This window comes from Mauremys reevesii, unplaced genomic scaffold (genome assembly GCF_016161935.1).
Source record: "Mauremys reevesii isolate NIE-2019 unplaced genomic scaffold, ASM1616193v1 Contig44, whole genome shotgun sequence".
Classification (NCBI taxonomy): Eukaryota; Metazoa; Chordata; order Testudines; family Geoemydidae; genus Mauremys; species Mauremys reevesii.
The window spans coordinates 417579-439586 of NW_024100856.1; the positions used below are offsets into that span (position 1 = coordinate 417579).

The 22008-nt window shown below is 54.8% G+C and overlaps 1 protein-coding gene across 2 annotated transcripts; it reads left to right on the top strand.

Moving 5' to 3' along the window:
- Positions 1-3558: 3558 nt before the first annotated feature.
- On the top strand, positions 3559-20386 carry LOC120394254 (C-type lectin domain family 2 member D-like). 2 transcript variants are annotated; one of them, XM_039518490.1, is made up of 6 exons: positions 3559-3695; positions 9900-10118; positions 13648-13764; positions 18276-18457; positions 19156-19259; positions 19479-20386. In XM_039518490.1, the coding sequence occupies exons 2-6, from the start codon at positions 10040-10042 to the stop codon at positions 19627-19629; spliced, it is 633 nt and encodes a 210-aa protein (XP_039374424.1). In that variant the 5' UTR covers positions 3559-3695; positions 9900-10039; the 3' UTR covers positions 19630-20386. The 2 variants fall into 2 exon arrangements, with proteins under 2 accessions (XP_039374424.1, XP_039374425.1); XM_039518491.1 differs by lacking the exon at positions 3559-3695 and adding an exon at positions 8682-8698.
- The last annotated feature ends 1622 nt before the right edge of the window (positions 20387-22008 follow it).

The window sequence follows — 22008 nt, forward strand, 5'->3', positions numbered from 1 at the left end:
CAGAGCCCTCTGATTCCCAGCCGAGACTGGGATTTAAAAGGCTCTGGGCTCCCCGCAGCAGCGGGCAGCCCGGAGCCCTCTGATTCCCAGCCGCGGCTGAGATTTAAAGGGCTCTGGGCTCGCGGTTGCAGGCAGCCCGGAGCCCTCTGATTCCCGGCCCCGGCTGGGATTTAGGGCTCTGGGCTCCCGCGCAGCGGGCAGCCCAGAGCCTCTGATTCCCAGCCGCGGCTGGGATTTAAAGCTCTGGGCTCCGCGCAGCGGGCAGCCCAGAGCCCTCTGATTCCCAGCCGCAGCTGAGATTTAAAGGGCTCTGGGCTCCCCGCCGCTGCCGGCAGCCCAGAGCCCTCTGATTCCCAGCCGCGGCTGGGATTTAAAGGGCTCTGGGCTCCCCGCCGCAGCGGGCAGCCCAGAGCCCTCTGATTCCCAGCTGCGGCTGAGATTTAAAGGGCTCTGGGCTCCCCGCGGTTGCAGGCAGCCCAGAGCCCTCTGAATCCCGGCCGCGGCTGGAATTTAAAAGGCTCTGGGCTCCCCGCCGCAGCGGGCAGCCCAGAGCCCTCTGATTCCCTGCCGCGGCTGGGATTTAAAAGGCTCTGGGCTCCCTGCAGCAGCGGGCAGCCCAGAGCCCTCTGATTCCCAGCCGCGTCTGGGATTTAAAGGGGCAAAACCTAGCTCCAAATATTGGTGGAGCAGAGCCCCTGATTTTGAATATTCCTGGGGCTTTAGCTCCACGAGCCCATATAAGTTGGCGCCCATGCACAGAGCGGATGGTTTTGGGGTGGGAGGGAAAATGATGTTTCTCTGTACTGAGAAAAGCGTCCCTGTTGTTGCCTTACTATCCGGGGCAGACTCTGTTTCTTTGCCTTTGAACTGATGTGCAAAATTGTCCTAATGCCCCCTGTGAACTGCGTCCCAACAGCCAGGGGTGGCTCCAGGTACCAGCGCTTGGGGCGTCAAGAGGGGGGGCTCTGCCAGTCGCTGCGAGGGCGGCAGGCAGGCTGGCTTGCCTGCGGAGGGTCCGCTGGTCCCTTGGCTTCACTGGACCTCCTGCAGGTACACCTGTGTGAGGTTGGCAGCCTGCCTGCCCTGCTTGGGGCGGCAAAATGCCTAGAGCCACCCCTGGCTGTGGGTGAGGAGGGAGGGATTATGGCAACACCCTGTCTCTGGGGATGAACACAAGAGCTTTGGAAAAGCTCCATCTGATCTTGGATGGGGCCAGCCAGCCCCCCCAGCAACCGCATGGAAAGGGGACCCTTTCAGCCCTGCTGCTCCAAACCCTTCACTGGTGGCTCCCACTCCTTGGCTGTCTATGGGGCCAAGTCTCCCCTCTCAATCCCTCCACCCGACCTCAGCTTTATTCATCTGAACCCCAGATCCCCTGCCCCAGGAGTCTCTCGAGGGCTGAGTCCTTCACTTCTAACCCTCGCACTCCCAGCTACATCTCTGCCCCTCTATGGATGCGGGGTGGGGGCAGGAGTGGAATTTCTTCCTTTTGAGCCCAGTAACTGGTGTTTGGCTGAGGCACGTCTCCACTCTGTTATTTGCAAGGGGAGCTGAGCTCTTTTCACACCCTGGCCCCTGTAATGGGTGCTGGGCCGGTCTGAAAATCCAGGCTGTGGTGCAGTGTGGAGAAACCAACCTGGAAATCACCCAGCAGCAGCGACCCCAAACTCCCTGTCCCAAGGGTTTGCATTGGGAGGAACCTGCTAAGCAAGAAACTCCCTCCCCGCTGCACATCCCCGTCCCCGGGCCAGGGAGGAGGAAGGACCATGACCCAGTTCTTGGGAAAACAGCAGCAGGGAAGAAATCCCCAGGGAGCTGCGGACCGAGCAGGCTGCAGGAGCTGAGGCGGGGAACAGGGTGGATGAGGCAGTTCCGGCTCATGGGCGGGGGGGAGCAGCTCCAGTCTTGACTATAACCCGCTTCTGATTGACACATTTTTTCCAGCTGTGCTTGTGAACAGAAGCGCCATAGACCCAGGCCAGGTGAGAGGGGACGGGACGAGGGATCTGAGCTTCTCCCCGCTCCGGGCTGGGCGGGAATGTATTTGTTTGGGGGACCAGGCTCGGGCAGGTGGATATTTTGTGGGGGCTGGTAACCAGGCTGGCTGGGTTTGTTTTCGAGAGGTGAATGTGGGGGGCAGGTTTGATCTTTTGGGGGTGATGGGGGGCACAGTGAGCTATGTAGAAATGGAGCATGCACAGTGTGGCTCGTGTTGATTTCCCAGCCAAGCCAGTAGGTCAGGGGCTCTCAAACTGTGGGTCGGGACCCCTCAAGGGGTCGTGAGGTTATTACATGGGGGGGGGGATCATGAGCTGTCAGCCCCCACGGCAAAGCCTGCTTTGCCTCCAGCATTTAGAATGGGGTTAAATATATAAAAGTGTTTTTTGAATTGATAAGGGGGCTCATGCTCTGAGGTTTGCTGTGTGAAGGGGAGTCACCAGTACAAAAGTTTAAGAGCCGCTGCAGTAGGTGGTGCCTTGGTTCTTTGCTAGCCCTGCCCTGTCGCTGTGGCCTGGGGGGAGTGAAGGCGAGACCCCTCCCCCCAGTCCCTGCTGAGCTGGGTGGGAAATGACAGGGCTCCGCACGTTCTGATCTCTACAGTTCTCATCCCCTCTTGTGTTTAAAGAACAGGAGAACTTGTGGCACCTTAGAGACTAACAAATTTAGTCACCCACTCCTGTGATAGACCCACAGGGATTCAGGCCTGGCTGCTCTGGAGAAGGTTACAAACCAGTTCACTCTGTAGCTCCCCTGGTCTCCTGAGTTTGTTGATTTCCCAGAGCTGGGAGGGAGCAAGGCCTAGATCCTCAAAGGTGTTTAGGCGTTTAACCCAAAACCTGGAGGGGTGTATCAGTTTGAGTCCAGCAGTGAGCCTGCCTAGTAGATGGAGAGGGCCCCCCCTCCCCCCAGCTGGAAGGAGGTTCTCTCCATGAGTAGCTGTGAGCACGATGTGAAGATACAGCTGGTCGTAGGTTCAGGTGTTCTCAGCCTAGGAGGGTTGTGAACGGCTGTCAAAGAGCTGCATTGGTACCTCCCTACTTGAGAGCGGGGTCCCAGCTAGACAGCAGGTCTCAAGGGTTGGGGTCCCTGGTATGGAAAAAGGTTATAAACCTGTCATGGTGATAACCCTGCATCTGTCCAAGTAATGAGAGAGCAGGAGCGAGTCTGTTTGTGAGTGGGATTGATCAGGGCCACATTATCGACTCTGACTAGGGCCCTGGCTCTTGGAGTCATGTGATTACCTCAGACTGTTGTTGTTTTTTTGTTTTGTTTTGTTTTTTCATCTCAAAGGAGTGTTAACCACAAAACCTGCTGTTGGGGAGCCCCCCCCCCCATCAAGACCACTGCAGTAAAGGACTCTGCATGTGGCAGGAGGGGAAGAGTGCACCATCTCCTTGCCCTCTTCATTCCCCTGCATCATGGGAAGAAAGTGGTGCACAGACCCTGGAGTGGGAATTATGGACTTTTGTGAACCCTGCAACCAAGGGGAGATGCTGGGACGAGGACTGTGGCCCAGGAAGGGCGAAGGGCTTGTGTTATTTTGTTTGGATTCTCACTCCTCCCAGAAGAGGGAGGACACTTGTTGCCATGGTGACTGTGGAGAGCTACACGGAATGTATTACCCAACTGCTGAGGGGAAACTGAGGCATGGCCCGAGTTCAACTGAGGAACAGGCTCACCGGATGCCAGGCCAGGTAAGGGCCTCTTCCAGAACCCATTCACTGATAACTTGTGGCTGTGTGGATTACTTTGATGCAGAGTTTTATGGTGCTTTGCAAGGTGGTGGCATCAAAGTGTGATTTCATATGTGGTTGTTCAGGTTATTGTAACCACCATCCCTGTGGGATCTGTGTGCTAGCTAAGTGGTCTGAGTAGCACCTGTCTGAGCTGCCCATTCTCCGCAGTATCTGAGCATCCTCCATGGAAATCAGTGTTTTCCTTTGTCTCTGTTTCCCTCCCCAGAAGGAGAACTGCCTGTCTCAGTTTACTGTTCTGTATTGACACTCTTCACTGTGGTGTCTATGCACTTTCCATGTAAAATCAATAGTTAGACCCTTAGTGGTCTTCATGGAGTCTCCTGCACTCTTCCCTTTTGAGGTAAAACTCTGCGTGGGGTACGTTTTGGCTTTTTTTGAATTGGTTGGCTGGCTTGTTTCAGAGTTTTTTGTTCTGTTATTGGGGGGTGTCAGTGTTGAGTGTTGTCATTGTTACAGGGCTTCCCCTCTGTTTGTTGGGGAATCTGTGGCTGGGCACTACTGCGCCTGGACCTTCCTCAGTCTCTGCTAGTGAATTGACACCTTTAGTTTTTTTGGCTTTAGTTGAAATGTAGCAGCCTGGTACAGAGAGACTCCGTGCTCCTTGTGCTGAGTTTGCTGATGAGCGTAAGAATGGCCAAACTGGGTCAGACCAACGGTCCACACAGCCCTGGATCCTGTCTTCAGACTGTGGCTGTTGCTAGATGCTTCAGAGGGAATGAACAGAACAGGGCAATTATTGAATGACCTGTCCAGTCCCAGCATCCAGCAGTCAGAGGCTTAGGGACCCCCAGCATGGGGCTGTGCCCTGACCATCTTGGCTGATGGCCATTGATAGATACATTCATGGAGGATGCATCCTATTCTTTTTTGAACCCAGTTATAGTGTTGGCCTTCACAATATCCCCTGGCAATGAGTTCCACAGGTTGACTATGCATTGTGTGAAGTAGTTACTTAGATTTGTTTTTAACCTGCTGCCTGTAATTGTGTGACCTCCTGGTTCTAGTATTATGCAAAGGGGTAAATAATATGTTTTCTCTAACATTCAGGATTTTATAGACCCCTATCATATCCCGCCTGAGTTGTCTCTTTTTTTTCCCCAAGCTGAACAATCCTAGTCTTTTTTAATCTCTCCTCATATGGAAGCTGTTCCACATCCCCATCATTTTTGTCGCCCTTCTCTGTACCATTTCCAGTTCTAAAATATCACTTTTGAGATGGAGCTGCCAGAATTGCATGCAGTACGGAAGGTGTGGGTGTGCCCTGGATTTATATAGTGGCATTATGATAAGACAGAAAATCTCTCTCCCGTTCCTAACAGGCTGTGAGCTGGTGTGGCGGCCGCTGCACATTGTAGTTCTTTGAAAACATCCGCTCAGTGATGCCAAGATCTTTCCTGAGCGGTAACAGCCCATTTACACCCCAGCATTGGCTCTGTGCAGCTGGGATTGTTCTCCAACCTGCCTCCTCTTCCCCAGCGCGCACAGACAGCGGGCTGGGGGCGGGGAAGGCGGGTTCTGCACCCCGCAGTGCGGGCCCTGGCTTGTCCCCCGGGTCAGGTTCTCCCTGGTAGGGAGTGACGGCGGGACCGTCCTTCCTAGGCACGGGGACCCAACTACGAGCGCCGATTGGCTGGCTCCAAGTCAGAGCAGAATCAGAAAGGGGACGGGAGGGTCCGGCCTCGCTTTGGGGTAGGTCACTTCCTGGGGGCTGCGCGCGCAGGCGGTGGTTGTTCTGCGCAGGCTCCAGGTCTGCCAGGCCTTGGGCCGCCGGCTCGGGTCTCAGGTGAGGGTTGGGCCGGGCCGCGCGTGTGTCCGAGCCGGGTCTGGAATGGGCTGAGTCAGCTCCAGGGACGCGGCTACTCCCAGGCACCCCCTCCCCCAAACTTTGGCTTCGGCGGCTGGCGGGTTGGCAGCGCAGCCGGCCGGAGATAGCGGGGCTGGGGCTGCAGCATCTGTCGCAGCTGCCGGTTTCCCTCGGGGGGGGGGGGGGGGCGGGAGCAGGGCCCTGCCGGAGGCTGGAGGCGGGTTGCGGCTATTCCCCCCCCCCCATCCATCATGGCGGCAGCTCAGAGGAGGAGCAAAGCGGACACGGGCTCTGCGCGGGGCACCGGGACCTCCGGAGCGATGGCGGCTCTTGGGGTGGGAGGGGAACTGCCCCGAGCTCCCCGCAGAGGAACACGGGCCCGGCCCAGCGACCCCTGCGGCGGCCGTGGGGAGCTCAGCCCAGGACTAAGGGGAGGAGCAGGTGAGCGCGAGGCTGTAGCCCTGGGTGTGTGTAACCGGGAGCCCAAACACCCGTGCCGTGCGCCGCCCCACCCCCCCATCCGGTCCCAGAGCTCTCAGTGCGGGGAGGGGGAGTCTGCCCCTCCCCCAACCCATGCAGAGCCCCGCGCCCACCACCCCCCGCCCCGCCCCTTGCCCCCAGGGCTACCAGTGCGTGGGGGTGGGCTGATGTCTCTCCAAGCCCTACACTGGGGTAGTCAATAGGCGAACCACGGACCAATCCGGACCACCAGACACTTTTGAATGGACTGTGAAATCTTTTTATTTACTTATTATCATTACAGTTGTTGTTATTGGGTTTTTTGGTATTATTTTATCTGGTGTCTGGATCTTCACTGGACCTTGACAAAAAATAACAGATCACCCCTGCCCTATGCAGAGCCCCCCCACCCCACTTCCAGAGTTGTCAGTGCAGGGGGGAGTGAAACCCCCCAGCCCCATGCAAATCTCCACCTCTCAGAGCTGTCAGTATTTGGGTGGGAGGGATGAAGGCAGATTGACTTAAATTAACCGGATTTTAAATTTCCACTGTTAATCATGATTTAAAGCAGCAAGCAGGTACCTCCACTTAAACAGACAGTTTTCATCTAATTTGCCATTTTTACTTTTTAGTTACTTTTCCTAAAGGGAGGCTGATTCTCATAAACTGATAACCATTAAAACCTGTAGATCTACATCTAAATAAAGCTTTTACAGTAAATTTGGTATTTTTTCTTAACCAGGAGGATACACTATATCTAGACACATTAATTGCTTAAATATAGCTACATGTACAAGTATTCAGATTTTCAACTTTTAATTTTTGGGAATGTTTTTTTGTTTTGGTCAAGCTTTATTTGGATGGAACTCAGAATTAAATTAAACTTAAATTCAGCATTTAAATTTTTTTAATAAAAATACCTTTAAATATGCTGGATACGTTAGGGGGAAAAACGGTTCTCAAAACATGTTTTGCATTTAAAACGGATTACTTAAAGTCATGTATCCTGCCCATGAGCAGGGATCCTAGCTGCTATGATGATATAAATAAATAAAAAGGTAATAAATACCTGTAGTTAGTGAATTGAACTGATTGCTTTTAGTCATCATGGGTGGGATCAGCAAAAGTACTTAGATGCCTAAATCCCAGTTTTGACTCTGCTTCAATCCACAAAACTTTTGACAAACCTGATAGGCCCCTAAACTCACTTGGCACCTAAGTTTATGAGACTAAAAGTTCTCTAGGTGTCTGTTCTAGCCTTTGAGGATATGCATTGTTGCCTCGTGTGACTCATCTGGACGTCCCAGGTGGTGACCTAACCACTGGACTAGACGTTATAATGTGGCATCTCCTCTTTCTCAGGCTTTTGTAGTCAATAGCTTCCCTGTGGTGTGGATCTAGGTGCCTATCGCTGAGAGAGGGGCAGAGGTTAGAACACACCCCACTGGTCAGCATCTCCCATTGGTTGGCTTAAGTGGCTCCCCAGCTAACGTGTTGGCTCCCCATTCATTTGATAGGAGCCTGTGGGCCTAAATCAGCTTTGTGGATCACAAGATGTTTCCTGGATTTTCTATCCACCTACAAGCTAGGAGCTGTGGGGCAATGCCTGAGTCCTGTGTGGCTCCCGCTCCATGTTCGTTAAGACTTTCGAGCAGTGGTTCTCGGCCTATGTACCATTGTGGGCCGCATCCAATACTACCTGTATGGCCCTGAGGTGTCACATGAGCTGCAGCTGTGTGCTGATTGGCCTGCAGGTTGAGAACCACGGCTCTAAAGCTCCCCTTCTCACACCTAGTTTTCATCCATAGATGGGAAGAGCAAAACAAGCTTTGCTGCTTCTTCAGCTCCCAATCGGTTACTTATCTTTGAATAAACTGAAATGAAGAGAATGGTCTCTCTGTACCATCACAAGAGGCTACTGCTGTCCAAAGCTGCTTTAGCAAACTGTCACCGGTGCTTAGCCAGTGACTGGCACCACTTCAGTGGCCTGACTTTCTTCAAGACTTCATCAGCAAATATGTTCTGCTGGAATATTATTCCTTTTAATTTAAATTATTTTAATGGATTATAAGTAGTTTAGGCCATAACATACTGTTATTTCAAGTTTAATTTTAAATTGGTTTCTTTTAAAACCATATTTATTTAAATAAAAAATCAAAATTTAAACCACTGATTTTTTTTATCCAAGCAAGGGGGTTTGGAAGACTGTGTCCCTTAGAGCCCTTCCAAGGTGCTGTGTCTGTGCCCCTCCCAAAGCTGCATCTCAAACTCGCTCCCCTCCAGCTTCCCAGAGTTGCCAGTGCACGGGGAGGCACTACACACAGCTCTGCATCATGTACCAGGGCACACCAGACATAAGGCGTGTGCACATCCCTGCCTGCAGCCCACATCCAGTGTTTTCCCTCTCCTGCCCAGCTCCGAATTGAGGAGTGAGAGGAAATGGGGCATCTTCAATGAGGGGCCTGGTGACAGAGGAGCGGGTTGGTTACTGCAGTATTCTTAGCTCTGGGCTTTTGTTCTGATGAATGGGGGATGGGACACCACAAACAAACCCACTGACCCTTATGCTGTCCTGACTGTGTCACTGCAGATTCTAGGGCAGCTGGGAGAGGAGCCAAAGCCAGGGACACTGCACTGGCTGGAACTGAGTCAGTGACTCCAAGACCTTTCTTGAGCGGTAACAGCCAATTTACCCCCCATCATTAGCTCTGTGTCGCTGGGATTGTTTTCCAACCTGCCTCCTTTCCCCAGCGCGCACAGACAGCAGCAGGCGGCGGGCGGGGAAGGCGGGTTCTGCACCCCGCAATGCGGGCCCTGGCTTGTCCCCTGGGTCAGGTTCTGCCTCATAGGGAGCGATGGTGGGACCATCCTTCTTGGGGTGGGGTCCCCGCTACTAGCGCCAATTGGCTCGGCTCTGACTTGGAGCCAATCAGAAAGGGGGCGGCAGGGTCTGGACTCGCTTTGTGGTGTGTCACTTCCTTGGGCGCTGCGCGCGCAGGCGGTTGTTGTCTCGCGCTGGGCTCTGGATCTGCTCGCTCGGGTCTCAGGTGAGGACCGGGCAGCGCGTGTCTCCGAGCCGGGTCAGGGATGCGCTGAGTCAGCTCCAGGGACGCAGCTACCCCCAGGCACCCCCCTGTCCCCCGCTGAGCCTTGGGCTCTGGCTGCTGCCTATTCCCGGAACCTGCGTTGGGGTGACGCGGCGCAGCCGCCGGAGAGAGCAGGGCTGGGGCCGCAGGAGCTGGTTTCCCCGGGGTTGGGGGGAGCAGGGCCCAGCTGGAGGCTGAAGGGGGGCAGTGGCTGTTGCTCCCCCACATCATGGCGGCGGTGGGAGGGGCAGAGGCAGAGAAAAGCGGAATCCGGCTCTGCGCGGGGCGGCGGAACTTCAGTGCAAGAGCGGCCCTTGGTGCGGGAGCGGAGCAGGTTGCGGAGGAACACGGGCCCGGCCCAGCCACCAGCGCGGTGTGGGGGGGACTGTGTCCCTTAGAGCCCTTCCAGGGTGCTGTGTCTGTGCCCCTCCCAAAGCTGCATCTCAAACTCACCCCACCCCCAACTTCCCAAAGTTGCCAGTGCAGGGGGAGGGACCACGCACAGTTCTGCATTTTGTGCCCATCACTCCAGACACCCGGCGTGTGCACATCCCTGCCTGCACCCCACACCCAGCGTCCGTGTGCCCCTCTTCTGCCCAACTCCCAATTGAGGAGTGAGAGGAAATGCGGAAAACTTCAGTGAGGGGCCTGATGACACAGGAGGGGGTTGGTTACTGCACTATTCTGGGCTTTTGTTACTCTGGGCTTCTGTTCTGATGAATGGGGGATGGGACACCACAAACAAACCCACTGACCCTTATGCTGTCCTGCCTCTGACATTTCACATTCTAGATCACCTGGGAGAGAAGCCAAAGCCAGGGACACTGCACTGACTGGAACTGACTCTGCCATGGCTGCGTAGAGCCATTTCTTGCAGCTGGCTCCGAGTTGATGAGAGTCCAGCACCCACCGCTGCCTCCCTGAAAGGAGAGATGCGGAAGGGAGCAGAAGCAGATCCTCCTGGACAGCCTCTTAACAGCTCCATAGACTTGAAGGGTTCAGGAGAACGAGGTAACTGGAGCTTCCTTGCCTAGGAACAGGCTGGACGGAGGAGATGCCTTTCAGGGGCGGGTGTAGCTCTTTCCTCCTCCCCACCCTTACCCCCGCCTCCTGCAGCAGGGGCTGTATTGCTCCAATGGACTCGGCTCGTGCAGCACATGCTCTCTTGTGTGGCAGTTGCACGTATGGTTTTTAGGACTGTACGTGTTCTACCCCCTTGAAAATGTTTGGCTCACGTCTCCCTGGGTCGCTCCTGTCACTGCTCTTTCCTTCTGTTTGTTTGTCCTTCCAGTGTGTGAGCTGAGGTGTTTGCACTCATAACCCATGCAGAGCCCTGCCTCCGAGCATGGCCAGGGACAGGTGTAGCTGCCTGTGGCCACAGCACATTCATTTGTGTTTTGCCAGTGAATGTATCATGCCCTCAGATGTGTCTCTGGGCGCTAGGGAAGAGGGTTTGCTAAAATTGAACTCCAGCAGGGGTTCCCTGATTTACTCTCCCTGGGATGGAGGAGGCTCCTCCAAAGTTCCCACCAACCTTTGGTGGTTAATTATGACAACTCTGGATATTCATGTTAACCATATAAATGCTCAATCCCTTTTTTAACTTTCCTAAATTCTTTTTATCAATTTCCTGTGGCAGTGAGTTCCACAGTCTAATCATACATAGGCTGGAAAAAATAGTTCCTTTTTCACCTTTTTAATCTCATTGAATATCCCCTTGTTCTTGTGTTCTGAGACAGGGAGAACAATGGGAAGGCGATAACTACCCCTTTAAGGGACAGGCAGGAGGCTACATCTGGCACAGGTGTAATCAAGGCCGACCTGCCCCACCACAGGCCTGGGCTATCTGAAGGGGAAGAGGGAGCTGAAGGAGAGAGGGGAGTAGAAGCCAGGCAGGCTGCAGCAGGTGGTGGTTTCTCGCAGGCTCTAGGAGACCAACCTAATCAGTCTGAGACTTGGTTTGATGGATGTTAACTTTGGGATCCCTGACCCAGGGTCCTGAGGTGAGGACCATATGAACTGTTTGTTGAAATTGCTCCTGTCCTGAAGCCTTATTAAAAGGGGACGAGCTGTTTTGTTAATTAGTGTTGGCGGCTCCTGGCCTTGGGCTGTAAGAGCAAACGTACTGCTGCCAATCAAGGGACATTAAGGAGGGGTGCACCCACAGTGCCACACCAGGCCACAAGGGAGCGTGCAGGGATGGCCCACACAGGGCAGGTGCAAGGATATTTTGTGCCCTAGGCAAAACTTCCACCTTGTGCCCCCGCCTCCTCCCCCGCGGTTCATTGAGAGGCAAATCCCAATAACCCCAGGGGCCAGCCATGCCCAGGGGCTGCTCCCCAGACCAGGTTCCCCCCTCCCCACCCCTGAACTCCCCTGGAGGGTGCACAGCCCCCCCGTGAGCCCAGCCCAGCCCACCCCGACAGCCCCCGCCCCGAGTCCATTCACTGGGTTTGCCAGGCGTGGGGGGCTGCTGCAGCAGCTCGGCAGGGAGGAGCCGCCTTCCGGAGGCACCAGAGCGTCAGCAGCGAGCCCCAGCCATGTTGGAGCCGGCGCGGTGCCGGGGGGCAGCAGGCCTGCAGAAGTGGCGGTGCGGCTAGCCAACGCCTCTGGCTCTCCGGTGCCTCCGGAAGGCGGCTCCTCACTGCCAAGCCAGGGCACCGCCTTTTTTAGGGTTACCATATTTCAGCAGTCAAAAAAGAAGACCGTGTGTGGGGGTGGGGGGGTAGAGCCCCACCTGAGTCCAGCCCCCATCCTCTCCCTCCTCCTTCCTGCCTCCCTCAGAACCCCAACCCCTCCCCTCTGCTCCTTGTCCCTGACTGCCCCCTCCTGAGACCCCCCACCCTAACTGCCCCCTAGGACCCCACCCCCCAGGGCCACCCAGAGGATTCCGGGGGCCCAGGGTCTTCGGCGGCGGGGGGCCCCCGCTTCAGTGGTAAGTCGGGGGCAGGGGGTCCTTCCATTCCGGGACCTGCCGCCAAAGTGCCCCAAAGACCTACGGCGGGGACCCCCCACCGCCAAATTACTGCCGAAGCGGGACCCGCCGCCAAGTGCAGCCCCCACCGCGGGTCTTCGGGGCACTTTGGCTGCGGGTCCCAGAACGGAAGGACCCCCCCACCCCCCGCCGCCGAATTACCGCCGAAGACCTGGCTGCACTCCGGCGGCAGGTCCCGCTTCGGCGGTAATTTGGCGACGGGGGGGTCCTTCTGTCCCGGAGAGGAAGGACCCCCCCGGCCAGCGAAGACCGGGAGCGAAGAAGCGAGAGTTTTCCCCCCACGCAAGAATTTTCTGGGGCCCCCGGAGCGAGTGAAGGACCCCGCTCCAGGGGCCCCGAAAAACTCTTGTGGGGGCCCCTGCAGGGCCCGGGGCCAATTGCCCCACTTGCCTCCCCCCGGGCGGCCCTGCCACCCCCTACCTGTCCCCTGGCTGCCCTGACCCTTATCCACACCCTCACCCCTAGACAGACCCCCCCCAGGACTCCCACGCCCCAGCCAGCCGCTCTCCGCCCCCTGACAGGACCCCTAGAACCTCCTGACCCATCCAATCTTTCCCTGCTTCCTGACTGCTCCGGTTCCTCTCCCCACCCCAGCTCCCTGAGGGCCCCCCCAGAACTCCCCAATTCATCCAACCCACCCCCTGACAGCCCCTCCCCCGGAACTCCCCTTACCAGGCCCAGGCCAGTCAGACGCTGGCTCCACATGGAGCGAAGTGCTGGCGACAAGATGCTGGGGGTGGGGGAGCGGGGAAGGGACTCTGCCTGCTGGAGGCCAATGGGACCAGCTAAATCAGGCCCAGGCACCCAATCAGCTGTGCCGCACTCTGTGTGAGGGGAAGGAAGGGGAGGAAAAATCCCGGACACCCCCAAATCTTGGTGCCCTAGGCGACCGCCTAGTTTGCCTAGTGGTTGCACCCAGGGCCGGCTCCAGACCCCAGCGCGCCAAGCGAGCGCTTGGGGCGGCATTTTACCGGGAGGGCGGCAAGCGGACCTTCCGCAGGCACATCTGCAAGAGGTCCCCCGGAGCCGCGGGACCGGCGACCGGCAACCCGCCCCCTGCGGCATGCCGCCATGCTTGGGGCGGCCAAATTCCTAGAGCCGCCCCTGGTTGCACCGGCCCTGGACCCACACCTTTATCAACAAAAGCTCCGAGCTGCCTTCTGTCCCATCTGTTATTGCACAGACAGTTTATCCTGACCCCTCTCAGTCACCTCCTCTCCATGGCGAACAATCCCAGGCTTTTCAAACTCTTGTCATGGATTTTCCAGGCCCTTGATCATCCTCCACCCTCCTCTGAATCCCTCTGAATTCTGCAGGGTCCTTTCTGGGGATTAATTGGGCTAATTAATCACACAGTGGTGATTGGGGAGTGCTGTTCTCCTTCACAGTCTGGATGGGAGCTGGAGTTAATGTTTGTGTCCAGAGCTGACACAGAACCATTTAAGACGTCAAAATAAATATCTGGTGTGTGTCCGATCAGAGCCTGATGGCAAATAATTCTGGTCTGAGTCACCCCAGGAGCATTAACAGGTTTTTATCTTCCAGATCATCCAGCTAATTCCAGCTCCAGGAAACCTGCAGTATGGGATCGTCCAGCTGCCCTCAGAGCCATAATCGTGGTTACAATGGTCGTCATCATCGCTCTAGTAGCAGCTTTGATAGGTAAGTTCCCAACCCCTGATGATTCTGTCTCTGGTGTGGAGCTTTCTTCCTTTGCGGCTCACAGCTCCATGTCATCTCTCCCCTGGCCTCTCTGCTTTAGCAGTCAGGTCACACAGGAGCCTCTCTAGGCTCTTTCATGGCCCCCCACCCCTCATCGCTGTCAGTCCTGAGAACATCAGAGACACTAACGGATTTCTCTGCACACCCCTGTGAGGCAGGGATGTGTCCTTGTCCTTGTTTTGTGGCAGGGGAGCCAAGGCACCGTGGCCTCGTTCCACAAAGGGCACTAAAGGGCCGAAGTCCCAGTTTCAGGCACCCTGTGATCTGCCAACCCCCTGTCCAGCTGCCACTGAACCCTGGGGGTGCCTGAGCTCACCTGGGGAATCCGGACGACACTTGCTGTAGAAGTTCCCTCCCACTTCATGTTCTGCCTCTGGGCGTGTGCTGCTGCTTGGCTCTTGGCACCCAGAGGCCTGTCGAACCCGTGGGGCGGGATCTGGCAGGTGTCATCATCATCATTCATTCATGCCCGTCACCCCAACCGGGGTATGGGCCGCCAACCACAGATCTCCAGAGTCTTCTATCCTGGGCCATTCGCTCTAGCTGGTTCCAGGTATAGCCCATTTTTTTGCGTGCTTAGGGTGAAACAGGTGGGGGACAAGAAAACCCACCACCCTTAACCCTGCCCCAGTGGTAGGGCCCTTCCCTGGGATGTGAGACCCCAGTTGCAGTCCCCTCTGTCTGAGGGGAGACAGGATCTGACCAGGGGTCTCCCACCTCTCCAGGGAGTGCCCAGCCACTGAGCTGTGGGACAGTCTGATGGGGGGGGGGGTGTCAATATTTCCTGCTGAAGTTGTTCTGCTTTGATTGAATAATTAAATATTAATTGGGCCAGAGAGTTAGAATCCCTCTGATCTAGTGAGTAGGGCACCCCCCTGTGAGGGGGGGGCCCTACTCCAATCCCTGCTCACCAGGGAGAGGGGACTAAAGCAGGGTCTCACGTCGGGGTGAGAGCCCTGCCAGTGGGTTAAAGGTGATCAGGGAGGTCGTCTTCTCTTCCTCCCCCTCCCCCCGCACCCAGCCAGTTTCACTGGATTTAGGCACCTGCTGCACTCGCTCTCCCAAGTGACGTAGGTACCTGACCCCAGGGCAGGGGGTCCCCGCTGCAGGTTGTTAGCAGGGCTGGGCCCCTCCCTGCAGCCAGGGCTGAGGGGCTGAGCTCTGAGAGGGGCGGGGCGGAGGGCACAGGCCTTGTCACTGTCTCGTATTGGCTGGCTTGGGCAGCCCCTGTCTAGCGAGCTGGCTGTTGTGGATCCCGTTCTTAGGCACCGCTCCCCCCGCCCATTCGCTGCGTGGGGCACCCGGGCACCCAGCTCAGGCCCTGTGGGTCCTGTTGTTGTTCCAGGGTTTTCCTAGGCTAGTAAAAGTTTGGTGTTGCGATATTGAACGTAAATTAAGCTGTCATGGGATAAAAGGGAAGGTCCTTTCATGGATTGAGAACTGGTTAAAGGACAGGGAACAAAGGGTAGGAATTAATGGTAAATTCTCAGAATGGAGAGGGGTAACTAGTGGTGTTCCCCAAGGGTCAGTCCTAGGACCAATCCTATTCAACTTATTCATAAATGATCTGGAGAAAGGGGTAAACAGTGAGGTGGCCAAGTTTGCAGATGATACTAAACTGCTCAAGATAGTTAAGACCAAAGCAGATTGTGAAGAACTTCAAAAAGATCTCACAAAATTAAGTGATTGGGCAACAAAATGGCAAATGAAATTTAATATGGATAAATGTAAAGTAATGCACATTGGAAAAAATAACCCCAACTATACATACAACATGATGGGGCTAATTTAGCTACAACGAATCAGGAAAAAGATCTTGGCGTCATCGTGGATAGTTCTCTGAAGATGTCCACGCAGTGTGCAGAGGCGGTCAAAAAAGCAAACAGGATGTTAGGAATCATTAAAAAGGGGATAGAGAATAAGACTGAGAATATATTATTGCCCTTATATAAATCCATGGTACGCCCACATCTCGAATACTGTGTACAGATGTGGTCTCTCACCTCAAAAAGATATTCTAGCACTAGAAAAGGTTCAGAAAAGGGCAACTAAAATGATTAGGGGTTTAGAGGGTCCCATACGAGGAAAGATTAAAGAGGCTAGGACTCTTCAGCTTGGAAAAGAGAAGACTAAGGGGGGATATGATAGAGGTATATAAAATCATGAGTGATGTTGAGAAAGTGGATAAGGAAAAGTTATTTACTTATTCCCATAATACAAGAACTAGGGGTCACCAAATGAAATTAATAGGCAGCAGGTTTAAAACAAATAAAAGGAAGTTCTTCTTCACGCAGCGCACAGTCAACTTGTGGAACTCCTTACCTGAGGAGGGTGTGAAGGCTAGGACTATAACAATGTTTAAAAGGGGACTGGTTAAATTCATGTTGGCTAAGTCCATAAATGGCTATTAGCCAGGATGGGTAAGAATGGTGTCCCTAGCCTCTGTTTGTCAGAGGATGGAGATGGATGGCAGGAGAGAGATCACTTGATCATTGCCTGTTAGGTTCACTCCCTCTAGGGCACCTGGCATTGGCCACTGTCGGTAGACAGATACTGGGCTAGATGGACCTTTGGTCTGACCCGTTACGGCCTTTCTTATGTTCTTATGAACCTCAAACGCCTCCGTCCCTTTGTGGATCCGGCCTCAGGGACTTGCTCTGGGTCAGGCAGGGAGTCTGCCACAACTTGGAAGTGAATCCAGATCTCCTGAGCCCCAGTCGTCCAGGGCAGCGAACACAAGACAGTCGCTCTTTTCCCGATTCCAGCCCCTCTGTTGCTCCCTTTTACACTCAGGGACTCTCTTCACACCCGTTTGGGTGGATGGACTGACACGGTTCCAGTGTCCGATCTTCACTGAGCAGGGTAACTTGTCTGCAGCTCAGGGCTTTGAGGTTACTGGCCTGGCCTGGCCTCATCTTCCTGCCGCCCTTCCCCTGGTTGTCCCCACAGCAGGGCTGGCAGGGGCTACAGCATCGCTGGTGTGAGCTTTATTCAGCTGTAGGGGGGAGCCCCCATCACTGCAGTGGTGTTGCTGAGAATTTAACCCCTGGGGTCAGGGATCTCCAAAGGGAAGGCTCCCCAGGATGTTAAATTCGGCCAGTTGGTGCGTACGGGATGTGCGATTACAGGCTATTTCCATTCACTCTAATGTTCAGCAAGGTGTGGGGCTGTGGGGTTATCAGTGGGGCGCTGGAGGGTTTAGCAGCTGGGCGAGGGGTCTGGGTGCTGCTTACTGGGGTTATTAGAAGATGCTCTCACTGCCCCCACATTCCCCTCAGTGTAGTCACACGTTGCAGGCTGCGTTCAGGGGATCTGAGGCTTTGATACGTAAGATGGGTGAGGAGGGAAACCCGCTCAGAGAGGCTGTTGGATCTGAGGGCCCCTCGTCTTCAAGGTGTCCTTGTCTGGGGCCCAGCAGGTCTGGCAGCTTCTCTGCTGCCGCCTGCTGGTGGTTTGGAGGCTCTGAACTTCTAACATTCTGCCGCTGCCTATTGTACCTGCTCCCATGAGATCAGTCACAGAAATGACCCGCTCGGTGTTCACCCTGCGCTGCCTCCTGGACTGAGCTGCCCAGCTCTGTAGATGTGGCTGTGGAAGGTGTGAGCACATGACACTGCCCTTAGCCCTGTACGAGAATCCATGTGCTGGGCAGCAGGAGCGTGGGACCTGCTGGGGGGCGGGGGGAGGGAGAGTATCCGTGCAGGAACTGTGGCCCCTCCCCCACTCCTTTCCCCCCAGGGCCGGTGGAGTGTCTGGGGCTCCCCACAGCAGCCCAGGTTCCCTGAGTGGCTCTTACCACACCCCGGCTCTGGCTTCTGGCCTGGCCAGGTGTCGGGGCCTCAGAAGGGAAGAGGAGCAGGGGGTGGGGCCCCATGGTGGGAGGAGGGGGGCTAAGGCCCAGCTCAGCCCCCTGCCAGGAAGAGGCTGGTGCTGCTAGCAGGGGCTGCTCATCATGGCAGGGGAGCTGATCCCCCTCTCAGGTCCCCGGCCGTGAAGTGCAGCCCCTGCCGCCGCCAGCACCGTGCCTGCCCGAGGCTCTATGCCCAGGTTAACAAGTGGGCAGGCCTGGGCCCCCCATGTTAAAACATGGGGGGGGTGCATGGTCCCCCCCTTACCACACCAGTTCCACCGCCCCTGCCAGACACACTCCTCCCTTGCTCTCACCTTCCCCATTCCCTTGGCTGCACACTCTGTACATCCCCAGCCCGATGGGGGCTTGGCCTGGTTGGCCTCTGGCGCTGCCGCAGTGTGTGTGTCATAACAAACTCCAGCCACGCTGCTTGTCGGGTTGCTGGGCCGTGGCCTCTGGTGCAGCTGCTGCTGGCCACTCTCAGACTGGCCCGTCTCTCCCATCAGTCTGATCCCATCGGGCAGTTCTTGTTTCTGTCCCTGCTCGTTCTCCACAGAGATGAGATGGGACGATCTCTCCCCTTGTGTTTTGTGTTTTCTAGTGGTAACATCTAAGCAGCCTCCTCCATGCCCCCCTGCTGCCCCCTGGTGCCCGGATGGCTGGATCCGGATCCAAGGGAAATGTTACTATTTTTCTAAGGCTGAAGAGAACTGGACCTACAGCCAGAACTTCTGCTCTTCACACGCTGCCTCCCTGGCCGGGATTGAGAGTCCGCAGGAGCTGGTGAGAAGCCGGTTAGATGCTTTGTGCCAAGCCCAGCGATCGCTGGCACCACTGACAGGGCTGGAGTCAGGCTGGGCTCAGCCCCTGTAGGGCAGAGAGGAGCCCGGGTGCCTCCCAGGCTGGGCAGCCAGAGTCAGTGCGGTTCTGGCAGCTGAATCCTGGCTAGACCTGGGTCTTCAACTTCCCCGACCCTGCGTCTGCCAGAGCCCAGGTGGGAGACTCGTCCTGTGCAGAGCTGGGCCAGCTCAGTCAGCTTCTGGCCAATGGGCTGCCTGGGGCTGGAGCAGGTGAGAACCTGCCCCCCCAGCTCAGCCCAGCCCCAGGGTTGCCTCCTGGGTGGGGCGGGGGGAATCCAGCTGGAGGTGAGGTCTGCTTTAGGCCTCTTCCCCTCAGCTTCCCTGCCCTGGTGGCAGGGGTCTGTCTGCCCTCCCCCTGCAGCTCCCTCTCCCTCCTGGCCCTGCTGTGCTCTGAGAAGAGGCTGCTGGGCGGACAGTGACCTTGCAGCTCAATTCCTGCTACACCCAGTAGGTGCCACAGCCCCAAAAAGGAGGAGGGGGGAGGGTGAAGGGTTAATACTTATCTGATCCCTTCACCCAGTAACCATGGAAGAGGCCTCTAGAAATCCCCTGCAGCCCAAGGTGGGGGAGCAGCATGGAGTCAGGGTCTAACACAGCTGATGCTTTTATTGTGTTTCTAAGGGTTCCCTGCTGCCATACGAAGGCAGACTGGACCACTGGATCGGCCTCCGGAAGGACATGGGCCAGGTCTGGAAATGGGCCGATGGGACCGAATTTGACCATCGGTGAGTCTTCCCCTCCCGCCCCTCTGCATTGATCAGAGGCTCTGGAAATGCCCCACTGGCTTCTTTAACGTCCCCTCTTGCCCAAGTGGGGCCTTGTGCTGGTGCAGGAAGGAGGATCCTGAGGGGCTGTGAGTGCAGCTCCCCTCCCTGACCTGGGGTGTCTCCCTGGTCTGTGCCTGGCACACACTGACTCTAGCTCCAATTGCTTCTGGGTTACAGGTTTGAAATACACGGAGGCGCAGACTGCGCGCAGCTGGACGAAGATTTCACTGTTGTCACATCAAGCTGCAGCACACCAAGAAAATGGATCTGCAGTAAACCTGATACCCCTGGGAAGGGAGAGGAGGGAGCAGTGGGAGGGGATTCGTGAACAAGGGAATTGGAGAGCAGCTGTGACAAAGCCTGGTTCTAGTCCCCTCCATGCTGAAGCCTGGTTCCTTGTTTCTTAGTCAGTCTCTCTCCAGGATTTTATCCAGTCCTAGTCATCAATTACCCTAATGCTGCCATTTGTGACCCTTCTCTCGGGGAGACTGGTGCAGTTTCAGGGTAACTGGGTCTCTGTCCCACCTCCATCAGGTCAGGTCTCGAGTCTCCAGCCCAAACCCCGGTGCCCTTTACCTTGGGGTTCTGCCCCCAGCAGTATCCCCACACTCTGATCTCCCCTCCCAGGGGAACCCCCAACCCTTTGACCCACCTTGCCTCAGTGGCTACTGCCAGTCATCACCGAGCCCCCCGTCACTGGGGCAGACGCAGTCTGTAATGGCCAATTATTGGCAAGGGGGTAGGTCCAGCTGCCTCTGCCTATTCCCAGGCTGCACCTCTGTGGCCCCAGTACCTCTCTTCAGCCTTTAACAAGGCCTCAGGCTGGCGCTCCCCAGCTCCTGTCGCCTCTGCTCTGCTCACTCCAGTACTAGAGTGAGACTGACTTAGCTCCTGGCTCACAGTCCTTGTATAGGGCAAGCTGTGGCCTGATGGGGCCTGGCCCCAGCTGTGGCTGCTTCCCCAGTCAGTGTAGCTTTTTCCACCAGAGCGGGATAACAGCCCTGCTACAGGCAGTGGTTCCCAAACATTAACAACCTGTGAACCCTTTTCATGAAAATGATCAAATCACGCGAACCCCCTCTAAAAATAAATATTTCCATGGATTTTCTCCCTTACCTGAGCACAAATTACACTGGTCTACAATTTTTGAGAAGTCGTCTGCTTCAGAGATAAAATGTGCTATTTATTATGTATTTTGATGTGCTGAATTCAAATATGACAATTAAAACAACTGGCTACTGTTTCTAAGATATTTAAGTTTTTACATTTTATGTCTATGTATATTGTGTAGATAGTAGAGTTTTAATCGTAAATTGTAAACCTAGGTCTTTTCATGTGTTTATGGTTGCTTTGCATGATAATATTTCACCTGTCCTGTTTATGTAACACTTTAGATAACCCTTTTGCTGATTTTTAACTAAAATGTAGTATGAAACAAAAGCCAAAAAACTATATGTACGTAGTTTAGTCCTATTCAGTGTCTACTTGACGCTTCTTGGCTTGTCTCTTGTATTCATTAAATGGAGCATCTCTTGTCACTGTCCAGCAATAGTCTGCAAGCATTGATGGGCTCCATTTGCCCTGATAGCGTTTCTCCATTGTTGCAATGTCCTGGTGAAATCGCTCGTCGCTCACTGCTCTGCAGCTCGGTGGAAAAAAATCTAGATGAGAGTGCAAAAAATGTATCTTTAGTGACATGTTGCAACCAAGGCTTTTGTATGCCTCGAGGAGGTTTTCCACCAACAACCTGTAGTTGTCTGCCTTGTTGTTTCCGAGAAAATGTATTGCCACTAACTGGAAGGCTTTCCATGCCGTCTTTTCCTTGCCATGCAGTGCATGGTCAAATGCATCATCTCAAAGAAGTTCACGAATCTGAGGACCAACAAAGACACCTTCCTTTATCTTAGCTTCACTTAACCTTGGAAATTTTCCATGGAGGTACATGAAAGCTGCTTGTGTTTTGTCAATGGCCTTGACAAAGTTCTTCATCAGACCCAGCTTGATGTGTAAGGGTGGTAACAAAATCTTCCTTGATTCAACGAGTGGTGGATGCTGAACACTTTTCCTCCCAGGCTCCAATGACTGTCAGAGTGGCCAATCTTTCTTGATGTAGTGGGAATCTCTTGCACGACTATCCCATTCGCAGAGAAAACAGCAGTACTTTGTGTATCCAGTCTGCAGACCAAGCAAGAGAGCAACAACCTTCAAATTGCCACAAAGCTGCCACTGATGTTGGTCATAGTTCATGCACCTCAAAAGTTGTTTCATGTTGTCATAGGTTTCCTTCATATGGACTGCATGACCAACTGGAATTGATGGCAAAACATTGCCATTATGCAGTAAAACAGCTTAAGACTCGTCTTCGATGAATCAATCAACAGTCTTCACTCATCTGGATCGTGAACGATGTTGAGGGCTGCCATCACACCATCAATGTTGTTGCAGGCTACAAGATCACCTTCCATGAAGAAGAATGGGACAAGATCCTTTTGACGGTCACGGAACATGGAAACCCTAACATCACCTGCCAGGAGATTCCACTGCTGTAGTCTGGAGCCCAACAGCTCTGCCTTACTCTTGGGTAGTTCCAAATCCCTGACAAGGTCATTCAGTTCACCTTGTGTTATGAGGTGTGGTTCAGAGGAGGAGAATGGGAGAAAATGTGGGTCCTGTGACATTGATGGTTCAGGACCAGAAGTTTCATCCT